The sequence below is a fragment of the Siphateles boraxobius genome, unplaced genomic scaffold (assembly GCF_051911475.1).
Source record: "Siphateles boraxobius isolate OS27281-9 unplaced genomic scaffold, OSU_SipBor_1 66, whole genome shotgun sequence".
NCBI classification, from domain to species: Eukaryota; Metazoa; Chordata; class Actinopteri; order Cypriniformes; family Leuciscidae; genus Siphateles; species Siphateles boraxobius.
In genome coordinates, this window is record NW_027509193.1 from 25470063 (window position 1) to 25493840 (window position 23778).

The window sequence follows — 23778 nt, forward strand, 5'->3', positions numbered from 1 at the left end:
TTGGGCTACAGGGTGATATGGCTGCTGGACAATTTTTAAATTAAACAACAATAGCCATTATAAAAGACAAAAGGAAACAAGCAAATGCAAGCAATTCAATAAAATGAAGAAAAGCAACACTCTACACAGTATTGCCTAAATATAAAGTTATGGAACTTAATTTTCCCCTTAACCCAAATTTGCTCCGGAAAAAGTAATACACCAAATTAATTGTTTAACCCTAGTATGCTTTATATTCTAACCATGCCCTATTTTAAGTTTTTATTACATGAAATAACTTCAATTATACAAATCAAAAAAGATTTTTGAAAAAAAGAATTTTGATGGGGTACTTAGGGAAACTTTGCCATATACCAAAGTGTGAAAAAGTTTTTCTATAAAATTATGATTTTCTTTCCTATTTAATTGCACATTTCTTTTAGAAATTGATTGTTATTCATACATAAATACAACTACAACAACTACAACTACACTGCCAGTGTTGTGCCTGAACGCGTTCATTGAACGATAGTTCATGAACTCGTTCATATTTTGGGCGAACGTGAACTGAACGTATAACTGCCTGATGAACGTTATTGTGAACGTTATCATGAACGTGTCTGTGAACGCACGCTCTCTCAGTTTAACTTCGTTCAATAGGGTGCCAGATTTCTATAGAGTCTTCCAGGCGAAATCCCGGATAAAACACACATAAACAGGCCTTAATATGTAGCGAAAAAAACACCCCATCTGGCAACACAAGTCACCAGTGTCGCACCGAACAAAAAGCATCATGTAGTCGACAAAGCAGCGAGCAGGCGTCGTATCGTATGATCAGTTTTAAGACAAGGTCGGTGAGGATGGGAAAAATCTTACATTTCTGTGCAAACTTTGCCCGCCGATAAAATAACCGCTGTCTGTGGTTGTATATGGGTTGTGGGAATCATTTTTAAAAAAATAGCTCGCAGCAACACATGGTAAAAAATAACTATGAACTAGTTCATTTTTTGGAACCGTGAACTTAGTTCAAAATTGTGAAGTATGAACTGAACTAGTTCATTTTAAAATTTGTGAACTGAACTTTGAACTAGTTCATGTAGAAAGTGAACTTTCCCAACACTGTACACTGCAATCACATTGTTGATGCTACTATCTATAAAAAATCTCAATGGAGAAATACATTACTGCAAGAAGGCTATACTGTGGTGGTACAGCATTGCCAATACGGCAACATAGGCTACCTATTTTTCCATAGTGGTACAGCGTTGCCATATGAAAACATTTATATTTTCTCAATTTACAGTAAAACTATGTTAGACAAAGTTGATTTGTGAATAAAAATATCTCATTTACTTATTACTTATTTTCCCTTACTTGGGAAAAGGAGGTTGTACCTAGATCATGGCGCCGAGCAGGGGGAGTCTTTATACCCAAAGAAAAAGATGCTACAAGCATCAGTCAGTTTCGCCCTATTTCACTATTAAACGTCGAAGGCAAAATTCTCTTCAGCATTATTGCTCAGAGATTGTCAACCTACCTATTAAAGAATGGCTTCATTGACACTTCAGTTCAAAAAGCGGGCATTCCAGGATTCTCAGGATGCTTAGAACATATCACTGTTATCTGGCAACGAATACAATCAGCTAAAAAGGAGAGGAAGGAGCTCCACGTGTCATTCCTGGATTTGGCTAATGCATATGGTTCAGTGCCAAATGAGCTTCTTTGGGCATCATTTGATTTTTTCAGGGTACCGATGTCGATAACAAATTTAGTGAAAGCCTATTTTGGAGATTTGCAATTTAGTTTCTCAACTCCAGAATTCAGCACTACATGGCAATGCTTAGAGGTTGGAATAATGGCAGGATGCACCATTTCTCCACTGGCTTTTACCATGGCAATGGAAGTAATCATTAGGGCATCAAAATGGGTAGTAGGAGGAGAGCGCTTGGCTTCTGGGATGCGACTACCACCAATCAGAGCATACATGGATGACATGACAACCATGACTACAACGGTACCCTGCACTAATCGGTTATTGGGGAAGTTAACAGATAATATTGAATGGGCACGAATGCAATTTAAGCCCTCTAAATCAAGGAGCATCTCAATAGTTAAAGGCAAGGTAGTAGATAAAATATTCTTCATTAATGGTGAGGCAATACCAACAGTTTCTCAGAAGCCAGTGAAGAGTCTAGGGAGATGGTACGATGGGGATCTAAAGGACACAGTTCGAGTGGGAGAAGTTAGACGACAAGCAGTGGAAGGGTTGAAGAGCATAAACAGCTGTGCTCTACCAGGCAAACTAAAACTCTGGTGCTTTCAGTTTGGTCTACTGCCAAGGTTGCTGTGGCCACTGACTGTGTACGAGGTTTCTTTGACAAAAGTGGATAAGCTGGAAGCGTTAATAAGTTCATACATCAGGAAAAGGTTGGGAGTTCCACGCTGCCTCAGCAGAGTGGGACTTTATAGTAAAGGAGTATTGCAGCTGCCAGTCTCTGCTTTAACCGAGGAGTTTAAGTGTGCCAAGGTCAGACTGGAAATGACTTTAGCAGAGTCACGCGACAAATGTGTAAGGGAGGCAGCCCCTGTGGTAAAAACTGGTAGAAAGTGGTCAGCATAGAAATCTGTAGTAGAGGCAAAGGCTGACCTTCAAATTGGGGATATCGTGGGACAGGTACAGCATGGAAGAGGGGGTTTTGGGCTCAGTTTAGCTCCTCCTAAATGGCACAAGGCAGGCCCAGCTCAAAGGAGGAAGCTGGTAGTCAACAAGGTGCGAAAGCAGGAGGAGAGGATGAGATGTATAAAGGCCATTTCCCAGGCCAAGCAGGGAGAGTGGATGAGATGGGAGAGTGTGGAACAACGAAAAATGGGCTGGCAAGACCTTTGGTCAATGGAAGAGAGTAGGATCAGTTTCCTTATTAGGTCAACATATGATGTTCTCCCATCACCGCAGAACCTAAACCTCTGGGTAGGAGAGGATCCCTCTTGTCCTTTGTGTTCATCACCTGCCACATTAAGGCACATTTTGACAGGATGTAAGGTGGCTCTTAGCCAAGGTCGGCTTACTTGGCGCCATGACCAAGTATTGCGATGTTTGGCTTTAGCATTGGAAGGCAAGCGTAGTATGACCAATAAGTTGCCGCCTGTTCTAGCAAAACATTACACGCAGAAGACAATATTCCTCCGCCCAGGCGAGCAACCTCCAAGAAAAGGTGCTAACACCAATTCTCGCCCAGGACAACTGGAAGCTGCTAGGGACTGGAAGATGCTGGCTGATATTGATCAACGGCTTATTTTTCCACCTGAGATTGCCACCACTAACCTACGACCAGATATTGTTTTGTGGTCTGGATCAGCACGGATTGTTCAACTAATAGAGTTAACAGTGCCATGGGAGGATGCGGTAGATGAGGCATATGAGAGGAAGAAATTGCGGTATGCTCATCTGGCCACTGAAGCAGAACAGCGAGGATGGAGAGTCCAGGTTTATCCATTGGAAGTGGGTTGTCGAGGTTTTGTGGCACACTCTACAACCCGGTTCCTCAGAGACGTCGGATTCAGTGGTCAAGAGTTGCGTCGCACAGTAAAGAACTTATCTGAAGCAGCAGAAAGGAGCAGCAACTGGCTGTGGTTGAGACGGAAAGATTCTAGCTGGCTGAGTACAGGCCGCCATGCTACGGTTTCGTAGAATTCTTGAAAACTTGAAGGGTGTTGTTTTATTTGTATAGGTTGTATAGTATTTACAGTCATTACGTTCCTGTGTATATTGCGTGAATGACGGGAAGTTGGGCAGATATTGTGTTTTGCGGTAGGTGGTATGCCATACGGAACCGTTGCCACTGAAACTGCATATTAACGCACCAGTGGGGCTCGACAGCCTTAGTCAAACGGGTTGACGCGTATGGTTGGGTTGCGGAGAGATTGTGAGATTGTGGTTAGGTCTCAGCAGCACTGTTGGTTTATTTGTAGAGGTTGTATAGTATTTACAGTCATTACGTTCCTGTGTATATTGCGTGAATGACGGGTGGTTGGGCAGATATTGTGTTTTGCGGTAGGTGGTATGCCATACGGAACCGTTGCCACAGAAACTGCATATTAACGCACCAGTGGGGCTCGACAGCCTTAGTCAAACGGGTTGGCGCGTATGGTTGGGTTGCGGAGAGATTGTGAGATTGTGGTTAGGTCTCAGCAGCAAGAGGGAAGTAGAGGTCAGTAAGCTGGGCTGAGTTGAGTGGGGGACGGAGGGGGGTGACTCTGGGACGCCAGAGTCACTGTCGAGCCCTCTTGAGGTGTCGTGGGCTAGTCGACGAAACACTGAGGACGGAAGGTGCCCACTTGAAGACCCTAGAGATGTTCCCTACTCCGCTCAATCCAGAGGGTTGTTATGGGGGGACCGCACTGTGGTTGCAGCCGTTGTGTGTGCTGACGCGCAAATACACTATTAACACCAGACAGAAGGAGATTCACGTCACCAGATGGAAAGAAGCGTAAATGGATGGAGAAGCATAGGTTACTGTTAAGCTACGTCTTAGTTGATGCTTATCTTGGCGAAACCGGAGTACAAATCATCATGAAGTTTTTAACATCTACTCTCGTGTAATGGAAATCAAAGATGCTGCAAAAAATCTCCCTTGAGAAGAGATGTTTAGAAATGAGGTTAACACAGCAATTTCTGGGGCACTTCAACAGGTATCTCAGTGTGAGGGTGACAGTGGGAAAAGGAGTTTTGGAGGGAAATTTAAATGTAATTTTTTAACTTAAAAACAGCACATCATTGGCTATGCATTTCTTATCTCCTTATGTCGCTAGTAACCACACTCAAATTTTTTTTTTCAACACATCCCATAATTTTTTACAATATTGGCGTCTACCAAATGGTTGAGATGTCACTTTAAGGTAAAAAAAAAATTGTACCGAATTCATACACATATGCTCATTTTTCTAAAATCAGATATTTGTATATTGAATCTTATTTATTTATTGAAGAATGCCAATTTCATTTTAACACAGGAAATTACGTTTTCTTGTTTTTTAACAATAAACAAAAATAAATAACACACTAAAACTGTAACAACTAAAAGTAACTAAACTAACTAACTAACTAAAAGTAACAAAACCAAAGACATTAGATTCTTTGTGCATTCAAAAACCAAAACAAAAGATAGTAATATAATGGCATTTTAGGCTTTTATGTCTCAAGAAACATGCCGTCAAGTGTGGTATTTTTTTTTCTTTGCCCATCATAATTTATGATCAAAATCTTTTCTAATCTTGACCAAACACATATTGTCAGAAAGGTCTGGCTGTCCACTCAATCTCACCTGTCCCTCGTTACAATCTTTTGTTTGCTTCCCTATTTATTCTCCTTGTGTCCTGTGCTGGTTTGTTGTGACTGTCGTCATATGTACACTGTGTATTTCCCTGCTGTCAAGTCCAGTCCGTCTTGTTTCCCCCCCTCGGTGTAGTTTTTATTTGTATTTTGTTTTATTAATAAAAAGCCCTTGTTTCTTGCACTTGAGTCCTCGCCTCATCTCCTCAACCCTGACAATAAGAGCCAGCGGCAAATTTTCGAAGGACTGGCCGAGATGAAGCTGTTCTCTGCGGGTACATGAGCGCTAAACGGCCGCTGATGGCCTGGAGCTCAATCTCCGAAAAGATTGAAAAATGGTCAAATATGCGCTATGTTTATATATGAGTAACATGAGGTCTAAATGCCTGCATGCTTGCCTAAACAGTAGTAGGCCTATTTGTAAGAAAAAATTGGTGGATTTGCTTGACCATCCTGAGAGTCTCCATAAGTGGAATCAGATTCGAGAACCAGCACAAACTGTTGTAAATGTAAATACATTTGCTCAAATTAAATGGTCTTAAGGAGCTTCCTTCTTCAGTAAGTTACAAATAGCTACATAAAAGTTTAGCTACATTTCAGTTAACAATGTCAGACAGCAGTATTCAAAACATTCCAGTATGTTCAAAATCTCACGATCAGCACAGCAGTAAATGATGCAGAATATCAGAATGAAGTAAAAGCTTAAGTAGGCTACACAGTCCCGGCTTAAAACACACACCAACACAGCCAGCACCATATGGCCCCAGCATCAAGTGTCATGTTTACAAGCGTAGCTCATTGGAACGGCACTCGTCCTTCTTACCATTATCTTTCCATCCGAACTCATTCAAAGTAACTCCAGCGTAGAAACTTCAATCCTCAAGTTATTCCAAAACAGTTTCTCGCCATCCTGCTCATCATTGTAGCGTTTTGAAATGTGGGCTGATTACACAAAGCCCCATCAAGCCATAAGTGGAACAGCCTTCCAATGGCTTGATAATTCCCCAGTCCACACTTGTCTGTTGTGTTGTACAGCCCGAGTGCTTCAGCATGCATATTTAATGTCATCTATTATGCTAGTTTTCTGTAATGAATAGAGTAGGCAGCTCTAGGTTTTCAGATGAATACAGAAAGCTAACAGTTAACATCTTGTGATATAAAGAGTGCTTCTGAGTCACCACCCATGTTTAAGTTGTGAGTTGAACTTACTGGTGTGCTGCGATCATATAAAGTCTTCACTATATAGGCTAACCATACTTTATTACAATGCATAAATGTAAGTTTTATACTGGATACGCTACATTTAAAACACTCTTAGCAAGCTAAAAAAACATTTGTAAATGTTCCTTGGATGTGTGCAGTAAAACATCACAATCTTATCACCTAGGCCATTACAGATGCAATTAACCCTTAACAATGATTTAAATGGTTAACTAAAACACCATAAAAGAAAAAGAAAAAAACACACCTTGTGATAAATTGTAGTGTTGAAGTTCAACATAATCTGCTACTCCTTAGAAGAACATGATGTCTAGCTATCTTCAACTGGTATGGACTAACTAGGCAAGTGTTCTTGTCTAGTGCTTCAAATATGAATGAACTATGATCTTTAAGTCTGTCATGTTAGCATTGTAAAATACAGCTAACACAGGATTGGTGGAATATATCTGCAAATCTTTAATAATGGTCATTGCTTTGTGTTGAAACACCTTTCGTCACTTCACCCTGGTAGTCTTATATTTTTAATGTCTTTAATATATTTATTATATATCTATTTTCTGTCTAGTTGTGCTTCATCTGACTGTCTGCAAGGAGGTCACTTGATCAATGTCACAAATTTGGTTAGTGACCTAGAAAAGTGCAGAATATGGAATATATCTGAAATATCACATTTCTTCTATTTTTGAACACCAGATAGTCTCAGACTTTTATTCCTTACTGTACATGTCCAATTCAGTTTATTAAAAAAAACATTATGAAAGGCACAAATAAGAACAAAAATCTGAATATTGTTTATTTGAATGGGTTTTGTCAGGATGTTTTTCATAAGCAAAATAATCACTTTTCACTGCCTGACCACAGGATCTTCCATGAAGTTTTGTGAAACACTGCAGATGTTAACAGAAAAATGTTCTGTTGTGCATGTATCAAATGTTCTGTTGATACTGTAGAGGATCTGAAGACTAGATTTTATTTCTTCACGATCTGAATGACATCCTCGTGCTCCATGATGTGTGTCAGTCCTACTCTCTGAGGACTGTACTTTGTGCTTGTTCCCTATGATCCAAAAAGACAGTAGTTGTTGAAGAAAAGCACATACGGAACAAAAGCAAGACTATGTTTCACTACAGGTGAAAGAGGATCTTACCCAGACAAGTGCGTACTTGAACTGGCTAGCTAATGTCCTGTGAATTCTGTGACACTGGAAGAAGTAAGAGGCACAATCATGAGTTCATACAAGTGATTGCCATACAGAAGTGGCCAAAAGTGATGTCGGGCCTCAGAAAATTGACATCACACTTTAATCAAATATTGTTAAAAATGTATTTTGTAAGCTTATTGAGTAGTTGTGCTTGAAGTCAATGTTTAAGGCAATGAAACATGTCAAATTGTTGGATATAACTTTTGGCCAGGCTGTTATATTAAGAAATTATGAAACAACAAAATATTAAAGACCATTTTGTAGTCAAAGTATGCTTTTTCCTGTGAGATTTTTGCTTTTCTATGCATATATTTTTTTTGCATAATGAAATAAAACCAGTAGCTGTAGTTTACCTATTTTGAGTATAAGTGTAATGTTTTGTTCTTCCCTCATATTTAAAATATTTTCCTCATATTTTGATGGTTTAATCAAACTTGTAGGGTCATTAAAAACAAATATCCCCTCCGGATATCACTTTTGGCCACTATAGTATACAGTACATGATGAAGATTTAATTAGACAACATATCAAATATAAATGCACACATTCAGGTATATTTTTACACAGTGCACAACACTTCATCTACAATGCAGTTTTCTAAAATTTCTAAAAATTGATTAAAAGTGCACTGAGTATGTTTTTTACAGGTTGACCACAGCGTAACACATAAATAAAGTAGGTAAGGTAAGAAATACAGGGACATACCACATGTTCAACTGATGCTCCTCGTCTCATGATTATAGGGTCACCGAAATCTGGTCGTGCTACACAACAATAAAAAAAAAGGAGGGTAAGAATTGGGGAACAAAAACACAATAATTAAAGAAATTAAAATATCTATACTGTACTGGCTTTGATTTTTAACAGGAAATGAACACCAATACACTTCTTCAATATTAATGCTTTGTAAAAAGTACTGTACAGCAAAGAAACATAGCACTTATGTTCTTATGGCAATCTCTGAAAAGGAACTTCCCAGATTTATGTCCAGATTTTAATTTAGGAGGAATGCTTTAATACCAAATGTGAGCCTTAATCCAGATCACCTTTTCAAGAGGATGGAAAGCCAAATTAATACCAAAATAAACCAAAATCTGATGCCAAACAGACTTGGTTTACACTAAAACTCAAATAAAGCATTTATAGATTACAATAATCTAACTCTAATCTCAATTAAAATGCTAAAAAGGATCATTAACTTAATGTATCAATACAAAACAAGCAGCTTTGTATTGATTACAGCAGAAATACTGTAAATAGAGGTAGGACTTCAAATATGTTGAACAACTAGGGGCCTTTGAGTCAAAAAGGTTGAGCAGTACTGCTCTAGTGTGAAAGCCGTTAACATTTTAAATGACTAAAATATGAGGACAAAAAGGCACACCTCCTCTCTTCTTGGTGTATATGCAGATCAGAGCCAGGTATTCCCATAACTGCTCAAGGAGGTAATCTAGATTCAGTTTCATGCCACAGCTGATCACTACACTGTTAGGTCTATGGGCCAGGCGATCCACTTCCTCTATAGAAATCTGGTCCACTTTGTTGTACACCTGTAACAAATATGTAACAATCATATTCAAATTTGCCAACATACTGTTAAATCTGAGAAGCTTTGCATTAGGTTGATACTTGAATTGAAATATACTCACATATAAGCAAGGCATGTACACTCTGTTGCCCACAATGACATCAATAAATTCATCTGGAGTGCTGTCCTCTCTGAACAAAACCTCAGCATTGAAGATTTCTGCAGTCAAGTTAAGGTAGACTTGTCGCTCTTCGTTAGAGGAAAATTAAACAAAGTGACTAAACTAGGCAAAAGGATACTGTACTCATGAAGAATGAGCTGAACAAGCTTCTCAGAGCAGTGTGTGAGGGGAACTGTTGAATTGTACGATAAGCCACCACCTTTTTTAGGCTGAAAAACAGATATTTTACATGTGAACAGATGAATAAAAAAATTAAGCAAAAGTCATGTTTCAGTATATCTGTGTGTAATCCTATTAGTCTCTAAACAGTAAACAGTCTCAGTATTTCAGAAACTTTTTTTTTTTTTTTTCAAAAGGACAATTTCACATGTAGTGCTTCATGTTGATATATCGTTATGTTTGACAATGATTAATAAGTGCTTATACACTACTGTTCACAAGTTTGGGGTCGGTGAGATTTTTTTTTAATGTTTTTAATGTGTTAGTATATTATACTCACCAAGGCGGCTTTTATTGAATCAAATATACAGTAAAAAAAAAATTGTTTACCATTTTCTATGTAAATATATTTTAAAATGTAATTAATTCCTGTGATGTCAAAGCTGTATTTTCAGCATCATTACTCCAGTCTTCAGTGTCACACCATGATCCTTCAGAAATCATTCTGATATGCTGATTTGCTGCTCTAGAAATATAAGCCGGTGTGTGGTGGGCGTTCTGGCGCAATACGGCTGCCGTCACATCATCCAGGTGATGCTGCACACTGGTGGTGGTTGAGGAGATTTCCCCTTCTATGTAAAGCGCTTTGAGTGCCGAGAAAAGTGCTATATAAATGTAATGAATTATTATTATTTCTTATTACTATCAATGTTGAAAACAAAAACAGTTTTTACTGCTTAATATTTCTGTCAGGATTCTTTGATGAAAAGAAAGTTTAAAATGATAGAATTTTTCAGAAACAGAAAAATGTTGTAACATTATGTCTTTACTGTCTTTTTTGATCAATACGTCCTTGCTGAAAAAAAGTATAACTTTCTTTTAAAAAATAAATCTTAATCTTACTAGCCACTAACTTTTGAAAAGTAGTGCACATTTTTAAAGAGGTTGGACAATCTGTGACAACTTGACCCTTTTGTCAGTTGCATATTATCGTCAATTAAAATATTATTTTCAACAAAAAACAAATGGTATTTTGGAGAGTAAAGAGGACTAAAATTAAGGAATGAGACTCTACAAAATATTGACTCAATTTAAAGGACATGTCAATAGACAAACTGACCTTAAAATAGATATTTGGTTTGGGACGGTTGAGTCTAATGCCAACAGTTTCAAGTTCTTTTTCCAGAAGTTCCCTGAAGAACAAAACATCAATCATCAAACAGAACAATAGCGCAAATATTGCAAACATTCTCCAAAGACTTCGGCCTGGTTTCACAGACAGGGCTTAGATTAAGCCAGGATTAAGCCTTAGTTCAATTAGGACATTTTTTTTATAAACGTGCCTTACTGGCTGCTATAAAAAAAAAAAAAACATTGCTGGTGTGTATCTTGAAACAAACAATGGCACAGCCCTTCAGTTAAAACAGCTCAAAGCATTTTGGTATGGGACTAGGCTTAAGCCTTGTCTGTGAAACCAGGGATAAATATTTCAACTCACCTCTGAACCTCTCCTTTAGTTGCATCCAACATCATGATGACCACATCTGCAGTTCTGGCCACAGCAATGACCTGTCTACCTCTGCCCTTACCTTTCAAACAAAGACGCATGAATTTAAACACATGTCAAAATATGTTACACATAAAAATGTACATTACAAAAGAAAATACCTTGTGCAGCCCCCTCAATTATACCAGGCAAATCCAGCAGCTGTATGTTGGCACCTTTGTACTAGAATTAAATATTTAACAAATTAAATTAAACCAATATCATGTCAGTACATGCATATGATATTATATACAAATCTAGATATTATATCCTAATATTGTAATTACTATAATAACAATAGTAATGATGTAAGCAGAAATAAGATATTAACAAAAACAGAGAGGAAAGAGAAATATTTTAACATAAATGATACCTCAATGACACCTGGAATGCAGGTCAAGGTGGTGAACTCATATGAAGCCGCTTCACTTGCGGTTGATGTCATTAAACTGAGAAAAGTAGACTACAAGAATACCATCAATTAGAGCATGTCTTGTCCATCAGAAATATGGCACAGTTGGTGTCATTGTTACCTTGCCAACTGAGGGGAATCCAATCAGAGCCACCCTGGCATCGCCAGATTTCATAACATCGAAGCCTTCACCTTTGGCTCCAGCCGATTTTGAGGGCTCCAGAAGCTGGGCTCTGTACTTGGCTAACTTGGCTTTCAATAGACCCAGATGGTACTCAGTTGCTGCAAAACAAGTTGGGAACTAATCAGGATTTAATCGATGAAGACGTAAACAGATACAAAGCAACAAAAGGCCCATTGGACATTTAAACCAGGGTCTCTTGACTTACCTTTATTCTTCTGTGTTCGAGAGATTTCTCTCTCTATCTCCGCTATCTTTTCCAGAATCCCCATTGTCAATGAAGTGTGATATGTTTCCTAATGTGAAGCCTGTGAACATTACAGTAGCATGAAATAAAGCATGTCCAATCTGCTCTCTAGCTACGTTGTCAGTGGTAAGCTAAGCTAGTAGGCACTTATTTCAAACTTATCAAACACTGTTGCTGATTGATATGGGATGACATACAAAAATCATATCAAATGGCTACTTATACAAAGTCAACCCTTCAGAGAGTATTAGACACTGTCACTCTTGTATATAAAGAAGTAAATTATGTGATAATTACAGTTTTAGGCAGCCTGAAATCTGCGGCATGGACTGCTGGTGACGTCACCACTCGTTGGTAGACACAGTGCTGCACAGAAATTGCTCCGGTGTGAAACTAATTCTCTAATGTTTAAATCCTGAATTTTTTTTATTTATTTTTTGCATATGGGGCTTAGATTTATCGTGATATGTCAGTTATATTTTAACCGTTGTTGCCATACTGTTGATAATTTACACAAGACCAATATATGCTTGACAACAAATGTTCCTACCAATCATGCTTAACAGTGGTTGGATTTCAATTCTGACTCATTTCCGCGAATCGGTTCATTTGAACAGTCGTTTCACAAAACCGATTTAGTAATTATTTCACGTAGGCATTTAATTACTTCGGATTTTGGTCCCTTACACACCGTTGTGGAATAATGTTCTTGTAAAGAACACTCACATGGGACGTACACAAGGTTGCCAAGTCCGCGGTTTCCCCGCGCAATTCTTTTAAACTGTTGCCACGGATTTATTTTCCTCGAAGATTACAGGTTTGACAAAGGATTTTATTGAAATATTTTACCCTACCCGATATAAAACTGTGCTAGACTGGTAGGGAGAACAAAAATTATGACAAGGACCAAGTTAGAGATTATAGCATTAGAACAAGATCTTAAAACTGTAAATAGTTTGTTATCAAATAGTTAACAAATAAAGGATAACTACCTCAACTGAAGTATTTTGTTCACCAGCTGTCAATCTTAAGGTACGATAATTTTATTTATGAAAACACACTGTGTTTATAATTTGTTTTCCAGTTGAAAAAATATGTAATGCACAACAATGACCTTGTAAACTATGTATTTTGGGGTGTGTGAGTGGCGTATTTTAATGGAATAGTTAACCCAAAAATGAAAATTCTGTCATCATATTTACTCACCCTCAAGTTGTTCCAAACCTCTATGAGGTTCTTTCTTCCAGACAGTTGATGGCACCCATTGACGTAGGTAGGGAAAATACTATGGAGTATGGAAGTAAATAGTTACCGTCAACTGTTTGGTTACCAACATTATTTAAAATAGCTTCTTTTGTGTTTAACAGAAGAAAGAAACATATACAGGTTTGGAACAACTTGAGGGTGAGAAAATGATGACAATTTTCATTTTTGGGTGAACTATCCCTTTAAGACTAGTTTTGATTGGGCTGGGTTTATCACGGAGATCTGGCAACCCTGGATATATAACACATCGTGCGAGTTTAAACATGGCAGCCGCTGCCGGGTCGCGATCCTCCACGCAAAATAACGCTGGTATGGAGGGTTTCCCATTCCCCGTGGTTGACAGGCCACCTGGGGACATTTCGAGTAAAGACCCGACCACTACCGGAGAACCGAAAAAGAAACCGTGCCGAGCGTGTACGGATTTTAAATCATGGATGAAGTTGCAGAAGCAGACGTCCTCGGTCTCAGTGCAGGTGACAGTGAAACAAAACAAAATAGATTGAATGACAACTAAACACATGCATCCTTGCTGAACTTGTTTCGACTTGTCAGTACAATTGTACTGTAGTAAAGGTTTGGATTTTTTACATTTCAGAATTAGGCTACATTTTAATCTTTCACCTCTTGCACTATAGTTTTACTATAGTAAGTAACACTAAATTTAGTAATAACTTTGGTATATGTTGTGGTGGCAAACAAAATGATATCACAGAATAAGAGACAAAAATTTCCAATTGTCTTTAAGGTTTATTTTCTTGCAAGAAAAGGCCAGCAGTAATAGTCACACAGAGTGGCTGCAGAGTGACAGTGAGGGAAGGGCATCATTCCTCCTTTATAGTCTCTATAGTCATTCTAAATATGTTGGCTGCTATAATAAGTAAATTCAATATTTTTTGCTGTGGTTCTCAACCAGTGGGCCTCAGTAAACTTCCAAGGGAGTTGCAGGATGACTTTAAAGCATTTAGATAAATGAATCATGATTAATAAGATAATAATAATGTAATAAAATATAATAATAAGTCATATGTAAAATAACCTAACAATAATTTACATTAAACTGCTTTAAAAAATCAAGATTTAAACTGAAATAATATTTCTATTTTATCCCCACTGTAACTATTGTTTTTATTGAGGAACATACAGTTTTTAAAACTTCTGGTATCACAAAATGAATTGTGGTTAATTCATTTAATATATCAATACTCTATATCAATACCCTCAGTTTCTTCTAATAAAAGTAGTTTGAAAACAAGAAGATTAGTTACAGAAAAAGTATCTGAGCCTTTGAGAGAGGGGGGTTTTGAATATTTGTGTTAAACATTATAGGGCCTTTGTGTCTAAGTTTGAGAAACATTGTTTTATAGGAACCAGTTACACTGGACTAATTGGTGGAAGAAGCCATTCATGATTATAGTCAGTGTTGGGGAAAGTTTGCATTGAAAAGTAATGCATTACAACATTGCGTTATTCTCCCCTAAAAAGTAACTAATTGCGTTACTTTGTTACTTTTTTTAGAAAAGTAATGCATTAAATTACTTTTGCGTTACATTTTTTTCACCTGGGCTGGGCTTGTTTTTTTATAACAAAAAAGTTATATTTTTGGGCAAATGTAAAGACCCTTTCACACCAGAAGTGAAATAATAATCCTCAGGCTGAAGGAAATGCAAATTCACGGTTGTACATTAGAGGGCGCAGTTCAAACAAACCTTTCAGCTGTGCTGCCAATCTGGATTGTAGAAGAATAGGATGCAGGAGAAAAGTTTAACACTTACTTTACTAAAAAATCTATAGTCATTGCTTATGGTTTAACTGAATCATCGAAGGTCAGAACCAAGTACATTGGTCAATAAGGTGAGATTAAATGCATAAAAATGTATATTTTATTGAACATATTTAGTTATTGGAGGTTTGCATAACATCTTGAGGAATATTGAAAAAAAAATTGTGCAAGTGAGATGAGTAAATGCACACTCGCATTTAGTCTAGAGCTACAATAACCATCATGTTTACACAATGCATCTGCACTTCGATTTGTCTCAACATGGGGTCAAGAGAGCTGTCAGTCAATAAATGGGAAAACAAGATAACTTGCGTTACTTATTTGAAAAAGTAACTCAGATATTTTGTTGTAAGTTTTAAAAGTAATGCCTTACTTTACTAGTTACTTGAAAAAGTAATCTGATTATGTAACTGAAGTTACTTGTTATGAGTTAGGCCTACCCCCTACACTGGTTGTAGTGACTTCTATAGTTTAGCTGCCAGAGCAACACAATAATGTTGTGCTACAACAGTTGCTATTGTTTACAGTAAACAATCATATGATATTTGAACAGGAGAGCAGGACGGGGGAGGAAACTAAGCCTGTTGAATGCCCTCTGGACAGAGAGGAGCTAGGCAGGAGCTCATGGTCTTTTCTTCACACTATGGCTGCATATTATCCCGATACACCGACCACAGAACAACGGGGGGAGATGACCCAGTTCATCAACCTCTTCTCAAAGGTTTTCCCGTGTGATGAATGTGCAGAGGACCTGAGATCAAGGTTGTCATCATTTATTATGGTTTTTATGTTTGTCCTCTACCATTTTTTTAGCAGAAGCATTTCAGTGTTTACATTTATGTTTGGTAGTATATGTTTCAATGATCTTGTCTCTTATCAGATTGAAAACAAATCAACCAGACACTAACAGCCGACACAACCTCTCACAGTGGCTGTGTCGTCTCCATAATGACATCAACATCCGGTTAGGCAAGCCGGAGTTTGACTGCAGCAGGGTGGATGAGCGATGGCGAGATGGCTGGAAAGATGGTTCTTGTGACTGAAATGAACATGAGCTAAAAGACGTTGCATACTGATTCTGTGGACCTGTTATTTTTGTTGCAACAAATGCAGGTTGCAGTGCCAATCAGGAGTCATGCATAAACATATACGTGTTAACTTTGCACTTACACTTTGTTCTAGTTGATAAAATGATTTATCAATATGCAAATGTGTAAACTGTGCTTTTAATCAAGAGTTTGTCTGTCTACAAGAGAATGGTGTTATGGCCCATATATATATTTTTTTTTTGGATGGTTGAGCTCTCAGTGGATGTAAATAGCCCAGAGGTAACTGGATGAACTCTGGAAATAAAAAATGTTCTGTTTGTTTAGAGCAGTGGTTCTCAACCCTTTTTGACTCCAAGGCCCCTTAATGTCAAAGACTATATTTGGACCCCATATATTTCTGATACTTTTGCTATAATGACAAAGCTGATTTTCAAAGTTTTTTATTTACAGAAACTTGGAGTGGCAACATATTAACATAATAATAAATAATCAAATGCCATAATACCAATAACTGAGTGTTCTTCATGGTTTACACTTTTTATTACCGGTGTATTTACATGACTTTTCTCATTTGTAATTTCAGGGTTTTTATTTACACACAAATAGCAATTTCTACTTAAAATATTAGACCTTGTCTTATATAAATGTGTTTATATACAATTTTATGAGCCTAAGTATGTTGTGATAGTCGACACAATGTCACACCAAAGGCTCTGTAGGCTATGAAACAAAAAATAAATATCCTGAAGAACATAAGGGTAAAAGAACACTAGACCCTACTGACAAAATATTCTGCATGCTTCCTAAAATGTCCCATTTGGCCAACTAGTGGCTGAAGCTGAACAGCCCCTATGAAGTTAGCAGGCACAATAATAAGAAATAACATGAGACTGGTGGAATGTTGAAAATCCAAATGAATAGATATTAAAGCAAAATAAATAAGGATTGAAATTATATGATATTATATTTCATTAAATATAATAGAATGAAAGAAAAACAAATAAATAAAATAATAGTGTATATAACTAAATCTACAAGGGGTGATAGAAAGCTACAAGGCACTTAACTCATGGAAAACATGGGGGGGGGGGGGGGGGGGGGTAAATGCTTATATTTAAATATTTTACCCTTCCCAATATAGAACTGCACTAGACTGGTTGGTAGAAGAAATGTATTACAAGGACCACGATAGAGAATAGTAGCACTAATAAGATCTTAAAACTAAATAGTTTGTTTTCAAATAGAATGAAACATTTATGAATGAAGAATTTAGCAAGTCCGAAACGGTCGTTAACCAGATAGTGTTGTGTATATTGTTTCTTGAGCACACCAAATTTAACTTCTTCATAGCTAAAGGGGTTGACATGGATGTCGATGCGGTACATTTTGCTGTACAACTGAGAACAGAATAACTTACAGTCAAAAAAGATGTGTTCAGTTTCAATGTCATTCTCACAAAATTGAAGATTCCCCCAATATAAAATTTTGACCTATAAGTAATTTCTTTGGATGGATATATGTCATTAATTATTTTAAAATGGAAGTTCTTTTACTTTAGGGGAAATTTGAGAAGTGTAGGTAACCCATTCTAATCTCCTTCAAATCAAATTCTTTAAAATAATATAGTGTGATCTGAGCTGATTTAGTTGAAGTCTATCAATGTAGACACTTATATGCATGTTGTTACATAAATGATCTCTAATAGTTACCTAAACATAGGGATGTGAGTGAGATAGGGATGTCACATGTGCAAGAATAGCAATATCACCATGTTTTGAGGTATGCCACTTACAACTGTGTAAAAAAACAGGTTTTTTGGCATGTTTTAAACAGAAATCATTGTAATTGAGAATATTACCATGACTCCATCATACACTAAAGACAAAAATATTACATTTAAACCAGTTTTCATAATACAAAGACTTATTCCAAATACACGTCTTGTGAGAATTAAAGTTATGAGAAAATGCTAATTTCCAACACAAGAGGACTTGCTGATGAAAGACAGATAAGAGGTTGGACGACTCGAAATCACACTTAATTCTAAACCACCCACTTTCCCAAACACCGAAGAAAAGACTAGTCAATAGATGCTGCTGTTGAGAATGTAACAAAATCAGAGAGATTGCGCACGCCTCTGACAGAGAGAGAGAGAGAGAGAGAGAGAGAGAGAGAGAGAGAGAGAGAGAGAGAGAGAGAGAGAGAGAGAGAGAGAGATTGTGCCTACCTCGACCAAGAGCCCAGAGCCTGAATAACAGTAGGAGGAAAATGGACGGAGTGGGTTCATTTGGCGCTGGGAGAGCCGGGGCTGCTTTCGACCCTTTTGCCTTTATTCAGCAGCCGCAGACCATCCTTAGAATATTATCATGGGTAAGACATTTATTTACCTACAGATAATCAGGTTAGCCTAGAGGAGACAAATAGTCTGTGAGAATAACCCAGAGCAAATCATAATTATAACGTTTACTTCACACGCTCATTTAATAATTTAACGAGGTCAATGGGAAATATGACGCCCGTAGATATGCGTTTGTTTGTGACATGTAAGATTATTTTTCGTTTATATTGCAAATTTTGACGCGTTGATGTCATGAAGCGTATTTGCCTCTGATGACGAGATTACTCATGTGATTCCTTCTAGAATAATAACATATATATAGCCTAAATACACGCGCTCATTCTTGAATATTTTGTATTGTTTTGTTTATTATTGTGAGATGAATTCGTTTGTAATAGCATTATATTATTATGTAGCCTATTATATTTATCAAATAGGCCTTATCACGTATACGTGACTAGATATATACCTATAGGCTATATGGATAGAGCCTAAATTGATGAACGTTTCTCTTTAATGCAATACAGGGTTTTTTAGTAAGAGCATCACTATAGTGTATCAAAAATATAAGCGAGTGTCTCATTTTGAGCATTAATGTTGCTCAGAAATGCTGTTTAGATAGGCAGCCCACTAGGTTTTGATCCGCAGCCACAGACTGCTTCTATATGACCGGCTCCTCGATTCTGATTGGTTGTTGCTTTACTATACGCTCATGTACTGTTACTTCCATTTTTGCATCAGACAAACACATCACGTGGATTATGGCTTTGTGCAATAAAATTCTTTTTCAGTCAAAGTTTTTTTATTTCGTGTAAAATAGGTGTTAGCCTATATGAATATTTTCAGAAATAAAATATTTCATACAGAACAATAGTTAAGGACATCTTGTCCTACAAATAGAAAATATTGATTTAGAACATTTACAGTAGGCCTACATAGTGTTCATGGAATAGCATTGATATGGTCATACAGTGGATATCATTATGACTGTGTAAGTTTGTCTTTCTGTTTCATTTTGTAATTGAAACATTTAAAAAAATAGACACAATAGCTTTAATTAAGAACATTAACTACCAATACTACATTATATAACGCTTATCGTTAGTAAATGTAATTAATGTTTTTGTAATATATATATATATATATATGTCTTTTTTTTATCTATTTTTTATTTTTTTTATCCACATACAGCTATGTATAATCAGGGAGTTCAAAAATTTGTCCATTTTATCAACATCCAGATTTTATTTAAAATGTACGTACAATTTATATATGCAGAAATGAAAATGTGTATATTTTAGTTGTTGTAACTGGTCACCATTTTATATATTTTACACATTTTTATGGTTACTACATTTTTAAAAGTACAAATATAGTCTCTCAATTAATATAAACTGTAACTATAATTCTACGAAAATGATAAAAATGTTGTTATAATTTTAGATGAAGTATAACATGTGACAGTGTAGGAAGCTTCTGTCACTGCTTTGTCATTTCATATCAACTGCCTTCACACAATAGTATTCAATGTAATAGTATCAAATGTTTAATGTCATTTACAAAGGGTTTTAACAGCATTATCATATAAACACATAATTAAATCACGCGTATCTTTTCCCCTGCAGATCTTCTCAATAGTGGTGTTTGGATCCATAATAAATGAAGGCTACGTCAACCACGGCAGCGAGAGGCTCTATTGCGTTTTCAACAAGAACAACGATGCCTGCAACTACGGGACCACCATTGGGCTCATAGCATTTCTAGCCTGCATTTTCTTCATTATCCTTGACATGAAGTTCCAACAAATCAGCAGTATTAAAGACAGAAAGAAGGCAGTGATGCTGGACATTGGATTTTCAGGTAATCAATGAGAGCAAGTCAAAACTCAGACTCTCTGTAACTGCATGCTATTTTTAAGCTGTGAATTATTCACGGGGTCTGGCAACGATTCATAATCTCCACAGAAGTATTGCCTTCAGACAATTGTCACTTTTATTTGGGATTTTGTCTATTTATGTAAACATGGGGGCAGTATAGTAAATATATTGTCATTAGTCTAATATTATTTTGTACATGATTACAGGTTTCTGGGCATTTTTGTGGTTTGTTTGTTTCTGCTTCTTGGCCAACCAATGGCAACGCACCACCCCAGATGAGCTGCCATTAAATCAGGGAGCGGATGCTGCCAGAGCTGCCATAACCTTCTCCTTCTTCTCCATCTTCACCTGGGTAAATGAGAAAATGGAAATGAAAACACATTTTACTGTCATTTTATGAGAGTGACCACCGTTCTTGCAGAACACCAATCCATTTTGACTTGAGTACTTGAGGAAGTTGTTAAATCATGACCTATCTCATCGACATTAGCTTGCTCTACATACTGGTTTCAGCCCCCAGGGGACTGGGAAGATGTAATAGAATTACTTCCTTTTCCCTGGCCATGAATGAGGATAAGAATAGTGTTTGGTGTTGTGTCCTGATGTGAGAGAAGCAGTGAAAGACATTGCCTATTTCTTACTGAACAAGAGTGAAATGTTTATCTCGTCAATGATTTTTAGAAATCGTTACATCAACGATTATTTTATTTTGTTTATTACATTTATATATGTTATATACTGTAAATGTTTAATTCATATTTCTTGCAAGACGTCGTACAAGGACCTGCAGATGTTGTTTTGATAATACTGTGATGTTTCAGCATCACTGTATAAAATGATGATTAATAAGTTATGACAACATATGTTTTTACATTGCTTTAACTCATCAAAATAAGGAAAGCAATTTTTGACTTTTTTATGTTCTACAAGATTCTACTAATTTTTAAAGTCAGTTTAATGTAATTTAAGTTGAAATGACTTAAACATCCAAGTTGGTGTTCTTAAAAAATTAAGGCAGCAACTTTTTTTACAGTGAATTTGCTAAGGATACAAATTTAGCGCCCTATGACAAAAATACAAAACTAAATGCCAAGTACTAGAATAATTTGTCACCAATATTTCTGTAGTGCTTCAAGAACAGGAAAAGTGGTCAGGGTTGAGATTAGTTATTTTGAAAGAGAGTTTGATAGTAATCCAAGACTTTTAGTTGCTTTCACTTTGTATTTCAGGCTGGTTCGACTGTAAGAGCGGTGCAGAAGTATCTGCTAGGGACCGATATGACCCTGTTCACAACAGAGCACATTGATGGCAACCCTCCCGTCCAGCCCTACCCCACCGTCACAAGCACCGAGCCCGACGACACATACCAGAGCCCGCCCTTCACTGAAAACCCGGACCCCACCGGCCAAACCTACCAGGTGCCAATTTACTGAAATGCTGCCGAGCAAGAGTCCATGTGCGATGTCATTGGTCTATCAGTGTGGATGACTGGCACTGCTCTTCAAACTGAAGTGGTGTGACAATGTTCATAGGTAGTACCGTTCTGTGAACTTCTGTACGAGAATATGTTGATTGTGATTTCACTTTCATTTGGAATATTACGTGTTAATTTATCAGCTGGAATGAAACTGATTGAAGGGTATCAGTGTTGTATAAAAATGAAAAAGGTTACGTTGCATGTATTATATTTAGAGAGCTATAAAGTGCCATGCATCCTAAACAATAACTTATATATTCAGTTTCCATAATGTTGTTGGGTACTGTATATAAAGTGCAATATCTGAAACATGGAATCACCAAACGTTTGACACGTTCTTCAACTAAAAGTTTACGAGAGGTGGTCTTCCTAAAAGAGGGTGGAGTTTCGCTGTAGATAAGGGTGTCTTCTGTATCAAAGGTGTGTAAAAATGGTGTTGATTCAATGTTTGATTTTGTGAAGCCTCTAAACCTGTTGAGACAAAGCAAGATTTGGGATTTTTTTGTGTGGATTCCGATTTTAACTGGCATTTAAAATAAACATTTTTGAAGCAAATGGCATTTGAAAGAAATTAATATTTTTATTAATTAAGGACACATTAAAATGATAAAAAATTATACAAAAATTCACAGTTATTACAAAATATTAAGCAGCACAACTGTTTTAAACATTGATGATAATCAGAAATGTTGCTTGAGCAGCAAATCATCATATTAGAATGATTTCTGAAGGATCACGTGACACTAAAGACTGGAGTAATGATGCTGAAAATTGAGCTTTGAATCACAGGAATAAATTACATTTTGAGATATATTAAAATAGAAAACCATTCATTTTACAATATTACTGTTTTATTGTAGTTTTGATCAAATAAATGAAGCCTCGATGAGCATTAGAGACTTATAAAATCTTTACAGACCTCAAATGTTTGAACTGCAAAATGATGTGTTTGGGACACCCTTCAGATATTCAACAGTTGGCTGTTCTTAAAAAATAAGAAAAAAAAGCTGTTTGGTGACCATCATCAGTGCTTTGTCTGATATGTGGTAGATTTTGGTAATGTTTCTGTGTTCAGAGATAGGGTAACATACAAAAATGGTAGTGATTGTACTTCAAAACATGTAAATGAAGTATGTTTGTGAAAGTGGTCAGGGTCTTGTGTTTCCTGTACTTAACTCTGCACTCTTTAAAATGCCTCATGGACCAATATTTCTAATTTACTGAGGTATGTTTTGCTGGATCCAAATTTGCACCTCTAAACAAGTATAATAGGTGATGAAGAGATGTGAAATTTAAAGCCTTACTTAATTTTTGTATTTGTACTCCTTTGAAGGACAAAGTGCAAAATTTGCATCAGTAAAAATGCCTTGACCTAGTCCATGACTCTTTTAAAACACATATTACATACTGTATCTGCAGGCAATATATGCCATTTTGTGATTGAAAGATGTACACAAAAGATTTGCTGTTGTCAGTTGGAATGTCTTCAGACTGCAGTTGTCAGACATTATAAAAATAAAGTTGTTTTTTCATGAGTGGATCACCTGTAATGTGCCCCTTTAATGACTTTCGCATACCATTATAATGAGATTATTCAGTTGTGAGAAGCTGTACCTTGTAACATTTTAAACTCTCTACTGTAAATTGTTCCAAATGGTTATATAATTCTATATTCTGATATATCCCAATGTTATTTAGTTCTAAATTAAGCAAGGAAAACATTTTTGTTTACTCGGGTAACCCTGGTTCTCTGAGATAACGGGAACGAGCATTGTGTTAGTTCACTAACTCTTATGGGGAAAACTCCCGTTTTCTCAGAATCCTGAAGCCTGATTGGTTCACATCTGCGCAAGTGCACAGACAAATGGCATTTCAGCCTGCCGAAAGGGGCGGGGTTGGCTGCCTATAGAAGCCATGCATAAATGCCCAATTGTCAGAATCTTTCAACTGAGGAGCGGCTAGCATAACTCTAGTTAAAACCTAAGAACCAGATAGTTTTTCCCAATT

General features: G+C 36.8%; 3 protein-coding genes across 3 annotated transcripts; 2 read left to right on the forward strand and 1 right to left on the reverse strand.

The window, feature by feature from the left end:
* Positions 1-7297: 7297 nt before the first annotated feature.
* drg2 (developmentally regulated GTP binding protein 2) lies at positions 7298-12362 on the reverse strand. Its single transcript, XM_077213263.1, has 13 exons — positions 12282-12362; positions 11946-12045; positions 11678-11838; positions 11518-11607; positions 11267-11327; positions 11097-11187; positions 10719-10791; positions 9558-9648; positions 9380-9477; positions 9115-9280; positions 8436-8494; positions 7677-7730; positions 7298-7585 (listed from the first exon to the last, which is right to left on the reverse strand). Exons 2-13 carry the CDS (start codon positions 12007-12009, stop codon positions 7499-7501), a joined length of 1095 nt encoding a protein of 364 aa, XP_077069378.1. The 5' UTR covers positions 12010-12045; positions 12282-12362; the 3' UTR covers positions 7298-7498.
* Positions 12363-13495: 1133 nt separating this feature from the next.
* Positions 13496-16587, forward strand: gfer (growth factor, augmenter of liver regeneration (ERV1 homolog, S. cerevisiae)). The gene is made up of 3 exons (XM_077213265.1): positions 13496-13723; positions 15584-15792; positions 15911-16587. Exons 1-3 carry the CDS (start codon positions 13514-13516, stop codon positions 16071-16073), a joined length of 582 nt encoding a protein of 193 aa, XP_077069380.1. The 5' UTR covers positions 13496-13513; the 3' UTR covers positions 16074-16587.
* Positions 16588-18190: 1603 nt separating this feature from the next.
* Positions 18191-23311, forward strand: syngr3a (synaptogyrin 3a). Its single transcript, XM_077213266.1, has 4 exons — positions 18191-18449; positions 20043-20277; positions 20501-20646; positions 21524-23311. The coding sequence occupies exons 1-4, from the start codon at positions 18348-18350 to the stop codon at positions 21725-21727; spliced, it is 687 nt and encodes a 228-aa protein (XP_077069381.1). The 5' UTR covers positions 18191-18347; the 3' UTR covers positions 21728-23311.
* The last annotated feature ends 467 nt before the right edge of the window (positions 23312-23778 follow it).